The sequence below is a fragment of the Eucyclogobius newberryi genome, unplaced genomic scaffold (genome assembly GCF_026437365.1).
Source record: "Eucyclogobius newberryi isolate DKJ021-1_F unplaced genomic scaffold, fEucNew1.0.hap1 SCAF_2, whole genome shotgun sequence".
Taxonomy (NCBI): domain Eukaryota; kingdom Metazoa; phylum Chordata; class Actinopteri; order Gobiiformes; family Gobiidae; genus Eucyclogobius; species Eucyclogobius newberryi.
Window position 1 is genome coordinate 24,705,714 of NW_027315834.1, and position 21,920 is coordinate 24,727,633.

Sequence of the window (21,920 nt, forward strand, 5' to 3'; positions counted from 1 at the left end):
CGACCTGTCTCAGTGAAGATATGACTTTACACTTTACATCTTAATAACTCGTAATAGAACTGCAATACTGCAATTTTATAAGAGGAAATAAAATGGTGACATCAGTTGTTTACGTTCTTGTGGCGGTGGCGACGTCCCGGATCAGACCCACTTGTGCTGATGTGGCGGGAGGGTTTGTTTGTGTGCGGTTGCTCCGGCAACGAGCTCTGACCACCGTGACGGACTCGGACGTCTCCAGCATCAACAGTGTGACCCGCACATGGACCTGCAGCACGTCCTGTCACGTGACACTTCATCTGGTCAGTTCAACTCACGAGAAGACAACAACTGTTTACCATGAATGATGTTGATCGCAATTGTCAGTAACATGTTTAAAATACACAAAGAGTTGTTTGCAAAAATGCTAAATGAGTCTGATTTGTGTTTAATTAAGGATTCAAGGATTGGACTAGAATTAGACTATTTATAGCAGAGGTGAACAAACCTTTTTCACCAAGGGCCGTATTTTGAAACTTATACGGAGCAGAGGGCAACAAAATCTGACAATAATTAATATTGGGTTGGTATAACATCAAAATGCTTGAATTTTTCAAATTCTACACTAAAAAGTACCACTTTTTGTTGTTTGTATCAACAAAGCAGGAAGCCAGAGGGCCAACAAAAATTGTGTGTGCCACATTTGGCCCCGGGGCCGTAGTTTGGACATGCCTTATTTAACATGTCCACTTCTGTCGAGTCATTTAAAGCAGCTTTTACAATGACGTGTGTCTCTTTATGAAACATAAATAACCTGATTTATTTCCAGCTCTGGACAGTAATCGAATGATAAAACGACCACCTCAGCACTGCTGTCATTGAAGTGTCCAGAGGGGCGGGGCATCAGCAGAGGGAGGGGTTCAGCTCCGCCTCCACACAGAAGTACACACATGGCACTATCAATGATTCACAGGAGAGGCGTTTGCGGGCATCTGTGAGGGGTCTACAGGGGTCTGAGACGGCTGCAGGGGTCTGTGAGGCCTCTGCAGGGGTCTGTGAGCTGCAAGGGGACGACTGGGACATGATCTCTTTACTCTGTAACACGCTGCTCCATAGTACTATAGCATGCATAGTACTATAGCATGCATAGTACTATAGACTCCATAGTACTATAGCATCCATAGTACTATAGCATTCATAGTGCTACAATATCCATAGTACTATAGCATCCATAGTACTATAGCCTCCATAGTACTATAGCCTATATAGTACTATAGCATGCATAGTACTATAGCACCCATAGTACTATAGCATGCATAGTACTATAGCCTCCATAGTACTATAGCATGCATAGTAATATAGCATGCATAGTAATATAGCATCCATAGTACTATATTATCCATAGTACCATAGCCTCCATAGTCTCCCTCGCGTCCGTCTGTGAGAGTCAGATCTCTCCTTCACTCTGGAAATCCTCCAGGTTTCTATTGCATAGTACTATAGCATCCATAGTACTATAGCATGCATAGTACTATAGCATGCATAGTAATATAGCATGCATAGTACTATAGCATCCATAGTACTATAGACTCCATAGTACTATAGCATCCATAGTAATATAGCCTCCATAGTACTATAGCATGCATAGTAATATAGCACCCATAGTACTATAGCATGCATAGTACTATAGCATCCATAGTACTATAGCATCCATAGTACTATAGCCTCCATAGTACTATAGCATGCATAGTAATATAGCACCCATAGTACTATAGTATCCATAGTACTATAGCATTCATAGTACTATAGCCTCCATAGTCTCCCTCGCGTCCGCCTGTGAGAGTCAGATCTCTCCTTCACTCTGGAACTCCTCCAGGTTTCTACTGCATAGTACTATAGCATGCATAGTACTATAGCATGCGTAGTACTATAGCCTCCATAGTAATATAGCATGCATAGTAATATAGCATGCATAGTACTATAGCCTCCATAGTACTATAGCATCCATAGTACTATAGCCTCCATAGTACTATAGCATCCATAGTAATATAGCATACATAGTACTATAGCATGCATAGTACTATAGCCTCCATAGTAATATAGCATGCATAGTACTATAGCCTCCATAGTACTATAGCCTCCATAGTAATATAGCATGCATAGTACTATAGCATGCATAGTACTATAGCATCCATAGTACTATAGCATCCATATTAATATAGCATGCATAGTACTATAGCATGCATAGTACTATAGCATGCATAGTAATATAGCATGCATAATACTATAGCATCCATAGTACTATAGCCTCCATAGTACTAAAGCCTCCATAGTACTATAGCATCCATAGTACTATAGCCTCCATAGTACTATAGCATCTATAGTACTATAGCATGCATAGTACTATAGCATGCATAATACTATAGCATACATAGTACTATAGCCTCCATAGTAATATAGCATCCATAGTACTATAGCATGCATAGTACTATAGCCTCCATAGTACTATAGCCTCCATAGTAATATAGCATCCATAGTACTATAGCATGCATAGTCCTATAGCCTCCATAGTACTAAAGCCTCCATAGTAATATAGCATCCATAGTACTATAGCATGCATAGTACTATAGCATGCATAGTACTATAGCCTCCATAGTACTATAGCCTCCATAGTACTATAGCCTCCATAGTAATATAGCATATATAGTACTATAGCATCCATAGTACTATAGCCTCCATAGTACTATAGCCTCCATAGTAATATAGCATACATAGTACTATAGCATCCATAGTACTATAGCCTCCATAGTACTATAGCCTCCATAGTAATATAGCATCCATAGTAATATAGCATCCATAGTACTATAGCATGCATAGTACTATAGCCTCCATAGTACTTTAGCCTCCATAGTAATATAGCATCCATAGTACTATAGCATGCATAGTACTATAGCATGCATAGTACTATAGCATACATAGTACTATAGCCTCCATAGTAATATAGCATCCATAGTAATATAGCATCCATAGTACTATAGCATGCATAGTACTATAGCCTCCATAGTACTATAGCCTCCATAGTAATATAGCATCCATAGTACTATAGCCTCCATAGTACTATAGCCTCCATAGTAATATAGCATCCATAGTAATATAGCATCCATAGTACTATAGCCTCCATAGTACTATAGCCTCCATAGTAATATAGCATCCATAGTACTATAGCCTCCATAGTAATATAGCATGCATAGTACTATAGCATGCATAGTACTATAGCATGCATAGTACTATAGCCTCCATAGTACTATAGCCTCCATAGTATTATAGCATCCATAGTACTATAGCATGCATTGTACTATAGCATTCATAGTACTATAGCATCCATAGTACTATAGCATTCATAGTGCTACAATATCCATAGTACTATAGCATCCATAGTACTATAGCCTCCATAGTACTATAGCCTATATAGTACTATAGCATGCATAGTACTATAGCACCCATAGTACTATAGCATGCATAGTACTATAGCCTCCATAGTACTATAGCATGCATAGTAATATAGCATGCATAGTAATATAGCATCCATAGTACTATATTATCCATAGTACCATAGCCTCCATAGTCTCCCTCGCGTCCGTCTGTGAGAGTCAGATCTCTCCTTCACTCTGGAAATCTTCCAGGTTTCTATTGCATAGTACTATAGCATCCATAGTACTATAGCATGCATAGTACTATAGCATGCATAGTAATATAGCATGCATAGTACTATAGCATCCATAGTACTATAGACTCCATAGTACTATAGCATCCATAGTAATATAGCCTCCATAGTACTATAGCATGCATAGTAATATAGCACCCATAGTACTATAGCATGCATAGTACTATAGCATCCATAGTACTATAGCATCCATAGTACTATAGCCTCCATAGTACTATAGCATGCATAGTAATATAGCACCCATAGTACTATAGTATCCATAGTACTATAGCATTCATAGTACTATAGCCTCCATAGTCTCCCTCGCGTCCGCCTGTGAGAGTCAGATCTCTCCTTCACTCTGGAACTCCTCCAGGTTTCTACTGCATAGTACTATAGCATGCATAGTACTATAGCATGCGTAGTACTATAGCCTCCATAGTAATATAGCATGCATAGTAATATAGCATGCATAGTACTATAGCCTCCATAGTACTATAGCATCCATAGTACTATAGCCTCCATAGTACTATAGCATCCATAGTAATATAGCATACATAGTACTATAGCATGCATAGTACTATAGCCTCCATAGTAATATAGCATGCATAGTACTATAGCCTCCATAGTACTATAGCCTCCATAGTAATATAGCATGCATAGTACTATAGCATGCATAGTACTATAGCATCCATAGTACTATAGCATCCATATTAATATAGCATGCATAGTACTATAGCATGCATAGTACTATAGCATGCATAGTAATATAGCATGCATAATACTATAGCATCCATAGTACTATAGCCTCCATAGTACTATAGCCTCCATAGTAATATAGCATACATAGTACTATAGCATCCATAGTACTAAAGCCTCCATAGTACTATAGCATCCATAGTACTATAGCCTCCATAGTACTATAGCATCTATAGTACTATAGCATGCATAGTACTATAGCATGCATAATACTATAGCATACATAGTACTATAGCCTCCATAGTAATATAGCATCCATAGTAATATAGCATCCATAGTACTATAGCATCCATAGTACTATAGCATGCATAGTACTATAGCCTCCATAGTACTATAGCCTCCATAGTAATATAGCATCCATAGTACTATAGCATGCATAGTCCTATAGCCTCCATAGTACTAAAGCCTCCATAGTAATATAGCATCCATAGTACTATAGCATGCATAGTACTATAGCATGCATAGTACTATAGCCTCCATAGTACTATAGCCTCCATAGTACTATAGCCTCCATAGTAATATAGCATATATAGTACTATAGCATCCATAGTACTATAGCCTCCATAGTACTATAGCCTCCATAGTAATATAGCATACATAGTACTATAGCATCCATAGTACTATAGCCTCCATAGTACTATAGCCTCCATAGTAATATAGCATCCATAGTAATATAGCATCCATAGTACTATAGCATGCATAGTACTATAGCCTCCATAGTACTTTAGCCTCCATAGTAATATAGCATCCATAGTACTATAGCATGCATAGTACTATAGCATGCATAGTACTATAGCATACATAGTACTATAGCCTCCATAGTAATATAGCATCCATAGTAATATAGCATCCATAGTACTATAGCATGCATAGTACTATAGCCTCCATAGTACTATAGCCTCCATAGTAATATAGCATCCATAGTACTATAGCCTCCATAGTACTATAGCCTCCATAGTAATATAGCATCCATAGTAATATAGCATCCATAGTACTATAGCCTCCATAGTACTATAGCCTCCATAGTAATATAGCATACATAGTACTATAGCATCCATAGTACTATAGCCTCCATAGTACTATAGCCTCCATAGTAATATAGCATCCACAGTAATATAGCATCCATAGTACTATAGCATGCATAGTACTATAGCCTCCATAGTACTTTAGCCTCCATAGTAATATAGCATCCATAGTACTATAGCATGCATAGTACTATAGCATGCATAGTACTATAGCATACATAGTACTATAGCCTCCATAGTAATATAGCATCCATAGTAATATAGCATCCATAGTACTATAGCATGCATAGTACTATAGCCTCCATAGTACTATAGCCTCCATAGTAATATAGCATCCATAGTACTATAGCCTCCATAGTACTATAGCCTCCATAGTAATATAGCATCCATAGTAATATAGCATGCATAGTACTATAGCATGCATAGTACTATAGCCTCCATAGTACTATAGCCTCCATAGTAATATAGCATCCATAGTACTATAGCCTCCATAGTAATATAGCATGCATAGTACTATAGCATGCATAGTACTATAGCATGCATAGTACTATAGCCTCCATAGTACTATAGCCTCCATAGTATTATAGCATCCATAGTACTATAGCATGCATAGTACTATAGCATTCATAGTACTATAGCATGCATAGTACTATAGCATGCATAGTACTATAGCATGCATAGTACTATAGCATCCATAGTACTATACTATAGTACGATGGACGCGTCTTCTAAGGCGGCGCTTTGGGTTTGACTTTCCTCTGATGTGATCAGCTGACATAACCCCGCCCCCTCGGGTCGTGCAGGACCTGAATCAAACACACGGAGGCACTAGCGTGTGTTTGTGCGTGTACGTACGTGTACGTGTGCGCGGCGTTCGCGCGGCTCCGGGAGCGATGCCGGTGACAGCTTTACGCAGGACGGAGTGAGCCACGCGCGGCCACGGGACAAGATGCAGGCGGACGACATGGAGGTACATTTCATTCATGACCTTAACGAGAACGACACACGGCACACGGCCACAGAGGTGGTCACGGAGCCGCAGAAGCAGGTGAATGTCACGGGTCGTGGAGCGTGTTGTTGCTGGGGAGCTTTGGCTGGACGTCCCTCTGCTCAGGGGCCACGCTGCCGGCGCGAGCCCCCGACACAGAGACGTGGTATTTCTGCAAACTGCTGCTAAAAATATCCCTGCAGTGTGTGGACCAGAGTGCAGCCGGAGTGTCACGGGACCACCACACGGGACCACCACACGGGACCACCACTCCACATGGTCCTGTGTGGTGGTCCTGTGTGGTGGTCCTGTGTGGTGGTCCTGTGTGGAGTGGTGGTCCTGTGTGGAGTGGTGGTCCTGTGTGGTGGTCCTGTGTGGTGGTCCTGTGTGGAGTGGTGGTCCTGTGTGGAGTGGTGGTCCTGTGTGGTGGTCCTGTGTGGTGGTCCTGTGTGGAGTGGTGGTCCTGTGTGGTGGTCCTGTGTGGTGGTCCTGTGTGGAGTGGTGGTCCTGTGTGGAGTGGTGGTCCTGTGTGGTGGTCCTGTGTGGAGTGGTGGTCCTGTGTGGTGGTCCTGTGTGGAGTGGTGGTCCTGTGTGGTGGTCCTGTGTGGAGTGGTGGTCCTGTGTGGTGGTCCTGTGTGGAGTGGTGGTCCTGTGTGGTGGTCCTGTGTGGAGTGGTGGTCCTGTGTGGTAGTCCTGTGTGGAGTGGTGGTCCTGTGTGGAGTGGTGGTCCTGTGTGGAGTGGTGGTCCTGTGTGGTGGTCCATTCCAGGTTTGATGTTTTCTGCTTGAAGTGCATGTTATTGTGTTGAGGCTAGAACGTCAGAATTCCAGTTACAATGTGATGATTAATTATGTGCAGACTAATTATGATCAGACTAATACATAATAACAGACTAATACATATTAACAGACTAATACATAATAACACAATAACACACTAATACATAATAACACACTAATACATAATAACACACTAATACATAATAACACAATAACACACTAATACATAATAACAGACTAATACATAATAACAGACTAATACATATTAACAGACTAATACATAATAACACAATAACACACTAATACATAATAACACACTAATACATAATAACACACTAATACATAATAACACAATAACACACTAATACATAATAACAGACTAATACATAATAACAGACTAATACACAAAGAGTAAAGTAAATCTGCTGTAGTTTCACAGCCTTAATCTCCATAAAAGGTCTTATTATTAGTTATTAACAGTAAATAAGTCCACATTACTGCACGGGACACTTTCTAAACCGCCGCGTCCTTATTTGGACCTCGGCCTGTTTTTAATGCACTCTTTATTCCATATCTTCACGCAGCGTGTCATTTATGATATATTATATTATATTATATGTATGACCCGAGGCAGAGTCCATTAGAGAACGACAGATCAATAAATCATAGAATCAGAACATTGTTGACATTTGTTTCCCGAGGTTGTTTCATAAATGTTGCTGAACATTTAGGGCTAAACAGACTGCACTTTGCATAACATATAAATAACTATAACTATAATATAAGTATAACTCAAACATAACTCGACACTAATCCTCTTCTGAGCATTTGTACAAAGCTTTCACCCAAATTAACTTCAGAGTCAAATACAAAGCACTTCTGTCATGACCTGGAACATGTTTGAGTCCAAGTCATTTGTATTTATAACATGTTTTCATATTTTGAACTTTATTATTAAGAGAGTTATGAGTTAAACTACGAAGTGTATTTGTATAACTGTTCCACATAATGTCACATAAATAACTGCAGTGTTTGGCATTTCATTTCAGTTCAATTCTATCTCTGGTGGAAAGTAAAGTTAATTAATTTCATGTTTAGATATTTAGACTACTTAAGTACATTTATAGTGGATACATTTACTTTTACTGCATCTTTACTTTCTACTCCTCTAAACGTATGAATTAGAAGAAGTACTCAATGTTTTTTATGATCATTCAATTTGGTTAAAGTATTGATTTTTGACATTAACAACAACATTCGACTCCAACATCTGTTTGAAGTACATTTGTATATGTGTACTGCAGCAGTTTTAGTACTTTGCAGCCGTGTTGTTCAGGGACACGAGATTTAGTTAATCCATTGTTATTGAAAAGTGTGATTTGTGTCTGCGTGTACTGCAGTATTTGTGCGCGTACGTGTGTGTACTGCAGTATTTGTGTCTGTGTGTGTGTACGGCAGTATTTGTGTCTGTGTGTACTGCAGTATTTGTGCACGTATGTATGTGTGTACTGCAGTATTTGTGCGAGTACGTGTGTGTGTACTGCAGTATTTGTGTCTGTGTGTACTGCAGTATTTTTGTGTGTACTGTGTATGTGTATTGCAGTATTTGTGTCTGTGTGTGTGTCTTTGTGTCTGTGTGTACTGCAGTATTTGTGTCTGTGTGCGTGTACTGTGTATGTGTATTGCAGTATTTGTGTCTGTGTGTACTGCAGTATTTGTGTCTGTGTGCGTGTACTGTGTATGTGTATTCCAGTATTTGTGTCTGTCTGTGTGTACTGCAGTATTTGTGTCTGTGTGTGTGTTCTGCAGTATTTGTGTCTGTGTGCGTGTACTGTGTATGTGTATTGCAGTATTTGTGTCTGTGTGTGTGTACTGCAATATTTGTGTCTGTGAGTGTGTTTGTGCGTACAGTGTGTGTGTGTATTGCAGTATTTGTATCTCTGTGTGTACTGCAGTATTTGTGTCTGTGTGTGTGTACTGCAGTATTTGTGTCTGTGTACTGCAGTATTTGAGCGTGTACGTGTGTGTGTACTGCAGTATTCGTGTATGTGTGTGTGTACTGCAGTATTTGTGTCTGTGTACTGCAGTATTTGAGCGTGTACATGTGTGTGTACTGCAGTATTCGTGTCTGTGTGTGTGTACTGCAGTATTCTTGTCTGTGTGTGTGTACTGCAGTATTTGGAGTGACCTGGAGCATATTTCTGTCTGTTGTGTGGCTTTGGCGGTTGTTGTTTTGAGTTGTGGCGCCCGTGGCAACGCCGCGCCCACTCTCTGTGCAAGGAGGGGGCAACGTGTCAACCACGAGCTTTCCATTCCTTATTATTCTTATTTTGTACTCACCCGCGTGGCTAATGTTCAGTTATTACTCCATATATATTCACAGCAGATGTTATAGAGACACAGAAAAGCAGAAACTCAAACTAGTATTGACAAGACGTGACCTTGAACAGTTTTAGAACGACCTTGAGCTTTATCAGAGCGATTATAAAACCACACGTGACATAAGGAGGAAGAACTATGATTTAGTGTGAAAAAATCTCCTAATCAACCTTAAAAACAAAGCACTTTTTAATGATTGTGTCGAGAATTGAGTTTAATATTTAAATGTCAAAAAATGAAGATTGAAAGTGGATTATTTTGACTTTTACTTCACATTTGAGAGCAGTACTTTCTACTTCACCACATGTTTGAACTGGATTGACGTGTAAAAAGAGGGCCTGTTTCTGTTTCTATTTCTAAGACGTAATATTGCAGTTTCTAATGAGACAAATGTATAATAGTGATCTACTCATGTTGTAGTTCAAATACTAAGTACTATGTTGATATGTCTCATCGCAGAGAGCAAATAAAAGTATTTACATTGAGCTGTCGAACGCAGATTAGAGAACATGGTGAATAGGTGTACGTATGCTAACGCTAACACCTTCAGCTACATGACGCACAGACAGAACTGTGTCTGGTATGTTAAAGGCGGTATGGACGATTTTTCGGCGATTTGAGAACGCAGGCGGAAGTGCGCATGCGCACTCCCCCGTGCGGACTGATACAACACACACGTGCGTTTGTTTATTAGTGCGACGGAGTGCATCACATCTCTCGTCTCCCGTAGATTTCTGTCCACTTCTGAGTCAGCTCGAACTGTCTTTCTCCGTCTTCATTTTGCCCCGTACACTGAGGGAACTATATTATGATAGATCCATGCGCATGCGCTTAGACACGCGGAAACGTGAGGAGGAACTGCACGCGGCTGCAGGTGAGCGGTAGGTGCGTTTTATGATTGATACGTGGCAGGACAAATGATTTATCCACGCCACGAGGAAATATGATACAAATTTGCTGAAAAAAATCGTCCATACCACCTTTAACGTAACATATGAACAGTTATTCAGATAACTATAGCATAAAGAACACGCTAACAAGTTTACCAAAGCATCAGTTTTACCCCAAATCACTAAATCCACTGAATTCTTCTTCCTCTGTGTCACTTCTAAACAACTCCACAAACTCCAGAAGTAGAGGAAGTGCAGATTCTTCTTCTGCGTCGCTTAGAGCCTAGAGCGCCCTCTTGTGGTTGTCAGCGTGAAAATGACGAATAATATCACATACAAGTTGCTCTGAAGTATAAGTTGCAAACTGAAAAAAGTGCGACTTATAGTACGGAAAATACTATGGTAATTTGTTGTATACCGTATTTTCCGGACTATAAGTTGCACCTTTTTTCATAGTTTTGGCCGGGGTGCGACTTATACTTATATTTATACTCATATACTTATACTCAGGAGCGACTTACAAGCCTTGAAATAATTATTTTTACGTCCCTGTCAACATGACAGGTACCGATCATTTGGTACTTGTCATGGCTAATTCTGAATCGGTCACAAGGAAAGGAAAACAGAATAACATAATTAATGAAAAATTAACTTTTATTAACATGTCTCGTTATCATTTACAGGCTGAGAAATAGATTTTCAAAGTTAGAGGCCAGGGGGGCCCCCTACCTAAAAAAGTTAGGGGCCCCCCAGCAATTTCAGGGGCCCACAAGCGCGCGCGGCATCGCAGCGTCATAAGAACAAGATAAATGTGTTGTTTTAAACCTGGTTATTAGCATGTAAAACAATTTAAAGTACTTTTATCTGTTATTTGATATGAAGAGCACAAATACGGAATTCCTATAAACCAGAGATCATGTTTAATACTGTTTAATTTAATATAATAATGTTTATTAGATACAAAATAAATACTGTTTACAGTATTTGACACAAGGAGATCTTGTGGAATACATATAAAATCACAGCCTACAAAATAAACTACTAACATATATACATTGCCCCGATGCTAACAACTCCAAAGGGGGCGGGGCCCTTGGGGCCCTTGGATACTTCCACATTGACATTGTCCCTAATGTGCAAAATTACAGCTTTTGTTGCAAACAACTTTAAAAAGACTGAATTGCGAACTGAGGAGATTGACGCCCGCCAACCTCGACATCACTTGTGGCGCAAAATTAGACGGGGCATTTCCGAGTACAACCGAACGCAACCGAACGCAGCGGCCAATCAGATGCCCGCTTTCATCGACATTAGATCACGGACACCGCTCGGCCAATGAGAAGCGAGAAGACTGCGAAGTGGCATGGCTGTCAAAACGAAACTTAAGCGATGGAAATGCCCGCGCACATGCTCTCCGCTGCCTTCCTCCGCTGTAGAACTACAGCAATAATCGTGGTCTGTAGTATAGCGCGCCCGAGTTTGTGCAGAGGAATCGCTTTGGGCATGTTCACCGCGCTGTTTTTGCCTATTAAAAATATATATATTACGGCGAAAAATTTGCATCGGTCATTGTCTCCGGAACCTTGAGTTTGGAGTCGGTCAAAACAGATTTTTGCGCCGGTCATTGACCGTGTCCGGCCCGTTATTTCGAGGCTTGGACTTATATGTGATATTATTTGTTATTTTCACACTTGCAACCGCATTTCATACTCCAGTGCGACTTATATATGTTTTTCTTCTTCTCTATTATGCTTTTTTGGCTGGTGCGACTTATACTTAGGTACGACTTATAGTCCAGAAAATACGGTAACTAAATAAACCAAGAAGTGTAAGGAAGATTCTGCACAAGCTTTACGTGCTTTTGGTTTAGATCTTTGGAGATGTTTGCACATGTCATTGTGTTACTTTAATCATTGTGTAACTGTCCAACATTAAAGGATAAATCTGTTTAAGCGATTATAAATGTCACTTTGCACGACAGAAACTGGTGCACGTTCAATGTTTTTCACAAAAGTAGAATTTGACAGAAGTAAGAATAGTTTTGACGGTTAAATCCTGATCTGTGTCACGCTGCAGGACACGCTTTACAGGTTTAGAGTAGAGATCATTGTGTCATTTTAGTTTCTTATCTTTGTGCCGACGCCTTTTTTTGACATTTACAGTGTTTAAAACAATGAAATTGAATGTACCTATATTTTTGCCATAATCGGGCAGATTTACTTGTTCATTAATATCCACTGTCTCTATAAAATAAATGAAATAGATAAAATAAATACAATAAATACAATACAAATAAAATATAAATAAAACACAAATACAAATAAATTCAAATAAATACAAATAAATAATAATAAATAATAATACATAATAATAAATAATAATAAATAATAATAATGAATAATAATAAATAATAATAAATAATAATAAATAATAATAAATAATAATAAATAATAATAAACAATTACTAATAATAAATAATAATACTAAATAATACATAATAATGAATAATAATATACAAATAAATACAATTAATACAATAAAATAATTACAATGAATACAATAAAAAATTAAAACATAGCAGAGATCTAATTCCACTGACCGAACATACTCAGTCGTATGACAGGGTTCAGTGGATTGTGACTCTGGAGTGACAATTTGCTGGTCTCACTTGTAACTCTGACTAAATAGTTTGTTTAACAGTGTGAAAGGGCCCCAGGGAGCAGCATTGTAAATACGGATGTGTCTGACTCAGCCCGGCTCTCGCTCATTCTGCTCTAAATATATCTGCAGCCGAGCAGACTCTGCACCAGCCCAACACGCTTAGATTATGTTATCCAGAGAATCCTCTCACGTGCACTGGAAATATCACATGTGAGTGTTTTGATTGTCGAAATACTGATCTAACGATTATTCACAGTCGTCACAGCTCAGGGGTCCTTCATGTCGGCCCTCAGGCTCTAACCGGCCCAAATTACTTCACTTACAAGACCACACGATTTGAACATCATTTACAAAGACGTTTTGCTCTGGAGTCCCACCCGGTCGCTCCGTTTACCTAAGGGAGTGATTGACAGGCGGATTAACCAATCAGCTTTGTCCGTTCGTGTCTAAACAAACATGGAGGCTTACGAGGAAAGAATAAAAATAACAGACTCAAAACGACTTCCGCTGAGTCATTTTAGCCGCGCCTTCGACTGAAATACTTTTACCCGGGTTTTAATATTTTAAATACCACATTAATTTGTTTTTATATTTTTAATGATCTATTTTGACATACACTGTTTTATATTCTTATAAACTACATTGTGTTTTAACATTGTAAAGCACTTTGAATTGCGCTTTGTATGAATCGTGCTCCTTAAATACATTTGATTGATTGATCAAGCGACGCACTAAACTGCAAATCTGAGGTAAAAGAAGTTATGTATTTTGTTCTGAATGTTCCGAAATATTTGAGAAACGTCTTCCTTTTTTGACGCCCCCAATGCTCCGATTCCAGACCCTTCTGCATTTGAGCAGAATGTAGCAGAATTAGTACGACTATTTGTATTAAAACGTTTAGAAAATACCACACAACGACAACCTCTATGATTTAGAGGTTTCGAAAACTAAAGGTTAAGACAGTTAAACCTCTGCTGAATGCACTGATTTGTCTGTCTCTGCCTCGTTTATATCTCAAAACGCCGCTCACAGTGACACATTTTCTCTCATTGCTGTTCTCTGATGGTCTAAAGCTGCAGTGCTGCTCGATGAAACTGCTCTCTCCTCCTTCAGCGCTCAGATTCTCACTCATGAAAGAGTCCCAGAGATCTGAGGGTCAAATGTTTTTTCTGCTGCAGCTGAAACACTGTGATGTGGACATTTCATACTTGAATAACTTGAATATGTCGCGGTACGTTCGAGCTCAGACGTACATCATGCAGCGTGTGGTAAAAGCTGCTAAATAAGAGTTTAATAAGAGCATTTCATGAAACGTTTGGTTGGCAGAGACGCCTCTTTTCGTCCAATCAGGGACATTGTTACTAAGTACACAGGAGAATCATGGGTAAACAACTGCCTGACGTGTGTTATTTTTCCCACATCGCAGTTTGGGACAGGACAGGCAGGACCCAAACCTGTTCTATGGCCCAAACCTTAACCAAATGACCTTTTCTTAAATCTTAGTCTGATCCTAGCCTTAACTGCTAGCACAGCCACCAATGCAGAGTGTGTTTGTGTGTTTGTGTGTTTGTGTGTTTGTGCAGCTGACTCTATCCCAGACTCTTATGTTCCAAGTCAAGGTGCAAAAACAAAAGAACAGAAATATAAGTGCATATTAGAGAACTATACATGCGTTCGCACATCCGGGAACGTGTACAGTAGCAACCCGAGTCCGCCAATTTGAAAGGGGCACAACAGCACGTCTACTACATACGCTATCCAGGAAATATGAGGCCAAAATGCCCAAAACCTGCTTTATCTGTCAGGACATCGCTCTGTTGTCGGACCGAGGAATGATAGCTTAGTAGTGTGCCTTAGTTTGCCGTTATCGTCTAAAGAATCAAAGTATTCGTAGCTCATTGTGTCGTAGAAAAGGATGCAGTCGTGGTGGTTGCTAGTGTATCGCATGCCCCTTTCAAAATGGCCGCTATGGGGGAATTCCCTGTTGTATGACGTCACCGTGAACGCATGTATATGAACACGTGCAATATCAGAGTGACAGAAAAGAGGTTCAGACTAAAACATGTTCCAGACTCATGGTTCAAATCCATCAGGAACAAGCCCTTTAAAGGAGCCGTACGAGACCTTTAAAGGGCACGTACGAGACCTTTGTGCGGTTTGACCATGTTTTCTTCTTCTTCTTGTTTTTTGGTGTTTTATGGCGGTTGATATCCAAGTGTTACATTACCGCCAGACTTTATTCTTTATGACGATGTTATTGCCTAGAATATGTGGCATTAACACGTCCATCTTGTATTTGTAACTCGGCCTGATTGCGTCGCCGGCTCGTTTCCATGGAGATAGATGAGTTGGTACCACTTTATAACAACTGCATCTTAATTTGCCTTAGCAAAGTGTGAACTTAAATCATAATGAACATGTTTATTACGCTTGATTTAGGCTTCGTAACTACTTCATTCTTTGTTCATGCTTTACTGAGGCAAGAATAAGTGTAGTTGTTACCGTATTTTCCGGAGTATAAGTTGCACCAGCCCAAAAATGCATAATAGAGAAGAAAAAAACATAAGTCGCACTGCAGTATGTAATGCGGTTGCAAGTGTGAAAATAACAAATAATATCACATATAAGTCGCTCCAGAGTATAAGTATAAGTATAAATAAAGTATAAGTCACACTCCGGCCAAAACTATGAAAAAAGGTGCGACTTATAGTCCGGAAAATACGGTATAAAGTGCTCCTGATGAATGCCATACTGTGGAACATTCCAGCAAAGCGGCCCGCAAAACCCTCCACTAGAACAGTTACATTTGAGTTGAATTAGAATTATTATTGTCACTTTTGTTGTTGTTGTTGTTGCTCATGACGATCACGTTCACTTGGCGTTCATGGCGAGTGGGCGAAGCGTGGCGTTGGCGCGCGTCCTGTGGCAGTATGTGTTGCGCGTCTGTTTGCCCGTGGGCACGTGGGCAGCTGCAACGTCTCCACACTGAAACATGTGCGGGCGCTTTTGTTTTCCACAGAGCTCCATGGAGTCTCCCAACCTGGAGTTCGAGTACAGCGACACGGACACGCTCACCGCCGAACTGTCGGGTAAGGTCGTCGCCGTGGAGATGTATACCACCAAAATCATAGGAATACTTTCAGATGCGTGGTTGACCGCTTTTATCTTGCTCAGTTCAGTCTGTTTTTTTGTTTTTTACAGTATGTTTGAAAAATCATGTGGAAATTATTTGGATAAAAAGTGCAATTTGGAGTTATTATAATCAAAAAATCAAACAAAGTAAATAGTAAAAAGTATCAGAATCAGAAAGGGTTTATTGCCATTGTCAATGAACAGAATTCACAAACATAGGAACTTGTCTTGGTGATTTGATGCAACATACAACAATTAATAATTAACAATTCAAAAAGAGGAACAATTTAAATCTACTGATGGGATAAAAATAACAATAAGCCCAGATAGAAAATAAGAATAAAAAAATAGGTTTTACATGTACACAAATTTACAGTTTGAACGGCTGCTCTACTCTATCCATCCATCCATCTTCTGCCGCTTTATCCGGGGCCGGGTCGCGGGGGCAGCAGTCTGAGCAGGGACTCCCAGACTTCCTTCTCCCCAGACACTTCCTCTAACTCCTCCGGGGGGATCCCAAGGCGTTCCCAGGCCAGCCGAGAGACATAGTCTCTCCAGCATGTCCTGGGTCTCCCCCGGGGCCTCTTCCCGGTGGAACATGCCTGAAACACCTCCCGAGGCAGGCGCCCAGGAGTAGGGATGCATACCTAAACCCATGTTCAGGTTCAAGTCCGGATTCGAATCCAGAGGTTTAGGTTCAGGTCCGGACCTAATAAGTCCAGCTGAACTCATGCCATTTTTGCATAATGTTATAACAGCGTAACACAAGCTACTTGGCTCAATTAAGTTAAGACACATGAACAAGGACGACTATCAAACACAAGACTTAACTGCAGATTGAAATAAACTCAATTTATCTGGTTTATTCACTGTTTTTAACAGAAGTTACAATTTACAAATCACAAGCTACGAGCTAACACACATTCATGTGTTTTACTAGAGAAACAACTTCCGAACAAGAGCAAGTTGAGTATTGGTATTGGGGCAGCTGTTTCAGCTGATACTATGTTTGTCAAGTGTGTGACTGGTTTGACTGGGCTGTTCCCACACTTGAAGTTTAATGCCTTTAGATACATTTCCACTCTTTAATTTTGCAGATCCATTGGCATCAAAGTCATGTAAAAACCTTCAAAAACTAGCATAACAGTCAACTAGAACCACTATAAATCAATCAACTTAGCAGTATCAAAAATAGAATATGAAAATGTTTTACACTACACACAATACATCATATTAACAGCATTAAACACAAGACCATATTTAACAACTGTAGAATATAAATACTATTACAAAATATAAGCTCCAATTCATGAATCCAGCAATTAAACAATATCACTTTGACTTAGTATTTACTTAGATGTATAAATATGTATATTGCACATTAACCCACTGAAATAAATGCTACATCACACCACAACATAATAGTTATTTCATTCATATTGTAGCGACCCTAGTCTCTAGTGCGCGTGCGCCGTCTCTGGGGCGGAGCTAAGAGCGGGCCCAGGAGACGAGGTAGTTTTTGATGTTCCTGTTCCATCACCATGGTTACGGCCAACAGTAACCAACTCTGTTCAAGAAATAAAGTGACAACTTGTGAGCACTAAACCAGCATTACTGACCTGAGCGAGAAGTTACAATATTTACACCCAAACCACAACCACCCGCTCCTTTAACAAGCGTTAAACTAACTCACGGAGCGACGCACGCAGATAACGCACAACGTGCTCGACGCGCGTTTACCATAGACTTTGAATGTAAACTGGACGCTTCGGCCGCGGCGGTGTGGAACGGCCATAAGACGGTTCAAATAAAGTCAGCTCTCTTACAGCAGCCGCTTCAGTGTTTGGTCTCTCGCGTCTTTAAACTCATTGCGCCGGCTTCAACTTCTGCCGCGGGGAAGACGTGTGCGTCGCTGATGCTCCGGGCCATTGACAGCGATGTCAGAGTTTACGTCTTTTCTAGCGCGAATTTCGCGATCTATGGAAGGTTTCAGATGGTTTAGATTCTAGAACGTAAAGGATATAGAACGTGAGTGATAGATTTTTAATGAGTCCAGAACCGAATCACCGGGGTTTCGGTTTTTTTTGGACCTGAACCGAAACGTTTTTACAAGTCCAGATCCGGTCCATCGTAGCGGTACGCATCCCTACCCAGGAGGCATCCGGAACAGATGCCCGAGCCACCTGAGCTGGCTCCTCTCGACGTGGAGGAGCAGCGGCTCTACTCCGAGCTCCCCCCGTGTGGCCGAGCTCCTCACCCTATCTCTAAGGGAGCGCCCAGCCACACGGCGGAGGAAACTCATTTCGACCGCTTGTATCCGCGATCTTGTTCTTTCGGTCACTACCCAAAGCTCATGACCATAGGTGAGGGTAGGAACGTAGTCCGACCGGTAAATAGAGAGCTTTGCCTTTCGGCTCAGCTCCCTCTTCACCACAACGGTCCGATGCAGCGACTGCATCACTGCAGCCGCTGCACCGATCCGCCTGTCGATCTCACGCTCCATCCTTCCCTCACTCGTGAACAAGACCCCGAGATACTTGAACTCCTCCACTTGGGGCAAGGACTCCCCACCCACCTGAAGAGGGCAAGCCACCTTTTTCCGGTCGAGAACCATTGCCTCGGATTTGGAGGTGCTGATTCTCATCTCAGCCGCTTCACACTCGGCTGCAAACCGTCCCAGTGCATGCTGCAGGTCCGGGTTTGATGGAGCCATCAGGACAACATCGTCTGCAAACAGCAGAGATGGAATCCTGTGGTCCCCAAACCGGACACCCTCCGACCCCTGACTGCGCCTAGAAATTCTGTCCATAAAAATTATGAACAGAACCAGTGACAAAGGGCAGCCCTGGCGGAGTCCACCATGCACTGGGAACAGGTCTGACTTACTGCTTGGGTGATGGATGAGCCAGCCTCTGAGTCCCCGGTCTCTTCTTCCTCTTCGGAAGACGTGACTGAGGGATTAAGGAGATCCTCAAAGTATTCCTTCCACCGTCCGACGACATCCCCAGTCGAGGTCAGCAGGCCTCCACCCGCACCGTAAACGGTGTTGGTGAGGCACTGCTTCCCCCTCCTGAGGCGCCGGACGGTTTGCCAGAATTTCTTTGGTGCCGACCGATAGTCCTCCTCCATGGCCTCCCCGAACTCCTCCCAGGCCCGGGTTTTTGCCTCTGCGACAGCACGAGCCGCGGCTCGCTTGGCCTGCCGATACCCGTCGATGACCTCCGGAGACCCACAAGCCAGAGTGGCCTGATAGGCCTCCTTCTTCAGTCTGACGGCATCCCTTACTTCCGGTGTCCACCACCGGGTTCGGGGGTTGCCGCCGCGGCAGGCACCGGAGACCTTGCGACCACAGCTCCGAGCAGCCGCATCAACAATGGAGGCGGAGAACATGGTCCACTCGGACTCAATGTCCCCAACCTCCCCCGGGACATCGGAGAAGCTCTCCCGGAGGTGCGAGTTGAATACCCTACTGACAGAGGGCTCCACAAGACGTTCCCAACAGACCCTCACAATGCGCTTGGGTCTGCCAAGTCTGTCCGGCTTCCTCCTCCGCCAGCGGATCCAACTCACCACCAGGTGGTGATCGGTTGACAACTCTGCCCCTCTCTTCACCCGAGTGTCCAAGACACGCGGCCGGAGGTCAGATGACACAACAACAAAGTCGATCATTGACCTCCGGCCTAGGGTGTCCTGGTGCCATGTTCACTGATGGACACCCTTGTGCTTGAACATGGTGTTCGTTATGGACAATCCGTGGCTAGCACAGAAGTCCAATAACTGAACACTGCTCGGGTTCAGATCGGGGAAGCCGTTCTTCCCGATCACACCTTCCCAGGTGTCACTGTCATTGCCCACGTGGGCGTTGAAGTCCCCCAGTAGAACAACGGAGTCCCCGGTCGGTGCACTGTCCAGTACTCCTCCCAAGGACTCCAAGAAGACCGGGTACTCTGCACTGCTGTTCGGCCCGTAGGCCGCCACAACAGTGAGAGACCTGTCCCCCACCCGAAGGCGGAGGGACGTGACCCTCTCGTTCACTGGGGTGAACTCCAACACGTGGCGGCTGAGCTGAGGGGCTATAAGCAAGCCCACACCAGCCCGTCACCTCTCCCCGCGGGAAACACCAGAGAAGTGGAGCATCCAGCCCCTCTTGAGGAGTTGGGTTCCAGAGCCCAAACTGTGCGTGGAGGTGAGGCCGACTATATCTAGTCGGTATCGCTCAACCTCCCGCACAAGCTCAGGCTCTTTCCCCCCCCCCGAGGTGACATTCCATGTCCCCAGAGTTAGTCTCTGTGTCTTGAGATCTGGTCGCCGAGGCCCCTGCCGTCGACTGCCGCCCAGATCTCTCTGCACCGGCCCCTTATGGATCCTCCTGTGGGTGGTGGACCCACGGGAGGACGGCCCCACGTCGATCCTTCGAGCTGTGCCCGGCCGGGCCCCGTGGGGTAAGACCCGGCCACCAGGCGCTCGCCATCGAGCACCCATCCCAGGCCTGGCTCCAGGATGGGGCCCCGGTGACGCCGATCCGGGCGACGTACTCGGCCTTGTTTGTGAACTCATCATAAAGGGCTTCTGAACCGATCTTTGTCTGACCCGTCACCTAGGACCTGTTTGCCTTGGGAGACCCTACCAGGGGCTTGAAGCCCCCGACAACATAGCTCCCGGGATCATTCGGGCACTCAAACCCCTCCACCACGTTAAGGTGTTGGTTCAAGGAGAGGTGAAATATATTAAAAGCATTTGGAAAGAGAAAGCGACTTTGTTTTGACGGATGAAGAGTGGGAATGACCACAGAATCACACGTCTGAATTTTGATGGACGGTGGACTCGTTGGGACCTTTATTTTAATTTAAATGTGCCACGAGTTTGTTTCTATTTATGTTTAGTTTAACGTATCGAGTCCGCACGCTTAGCAAAACGCAGCTAGCGCACCTTAGCATCAGCAGTTTCCTGTTTATCGGCAGGTCAAATCCGACCATATTATATTTATCGCCAAACGCTGACTTGCTCCTGTGATAGGCCGCTGCATTTCCAGTGACGCTAATGTATATGTTGAGTCCAAACGCTTAGCAAAACGCAGCTAGCGCACCTTAGCATCAGCTGTTTGTCGTCACAAGTCAGTTCAAGTCCGAACATATTATATTTATTGCCAAACGCTGACTTGCTCCTGTGATAAGCCGCTGCATTTCCAGTGACGCTAACTTATATGTCGAGTCCGGACGCTTAGCTAAACGCAGCTAGCACACATTAGCGAACCCTCACTGGCCCAAACTGTGCCGTAGCGCTCGAAGACAAACCGGTCTAAGGGAACAGCGCCAATCAAAACGGGACTATAGAAAACAGTTCCATCGAGTTCTTGTCCAAAATCGCTAAACCGATTAAGTTGTTATAGATTAATATTGCGATTTACGTTGAAAATAATGCAAAAATAACGATCTAGGCACGTGATATGTCGATAAAGTAACAGTGAAACAATCATAATGTCTTCTTTGGTGTTTTGAATGCGAACGGACACCAAAAACAACCATTTATTCCGTAAAGATGATTTTTGAAAGCGAGTAGTATTGTTGTGGTAGTGGCGAGCAGCAGCTGATTCAACAGTGTTAGTCATATCGAGTCACAGACAGAGCG

At 42.5% G+C, this 21,920-nt stretch overlaps 1 protein-coding gene across 2 annotated transcripts in view; it reads left to right on the plus strand.

The window, feature by feature from the left end:
- Positions 1-6,323: 6,323 nt before the first annotated feature.
- Positions 6,324-21,920, plus strand: part of strip2 (striatin interacting protein 2) — a 55,532-nt gene continuing 39,935 nt past the window's right edge. For both annotated transcript variants that reach the window (XM_072454798.1, XM_072454799.1), the window contains exons 1-2: positions 6,324-6,433; positions 16,180-16,249. In XM_072454798.1, coding sequence (XP_072310899.1) covers positions 6,413-6,433; positions 16,180-16,249 — 91 coding nt within the window. In that variant the 5' untranslated portion in view covers positions 6,324-6,412. The remainder of the gene's footprint in view (positions 6,434-16,179; positions 16,250-21,920) is intronic.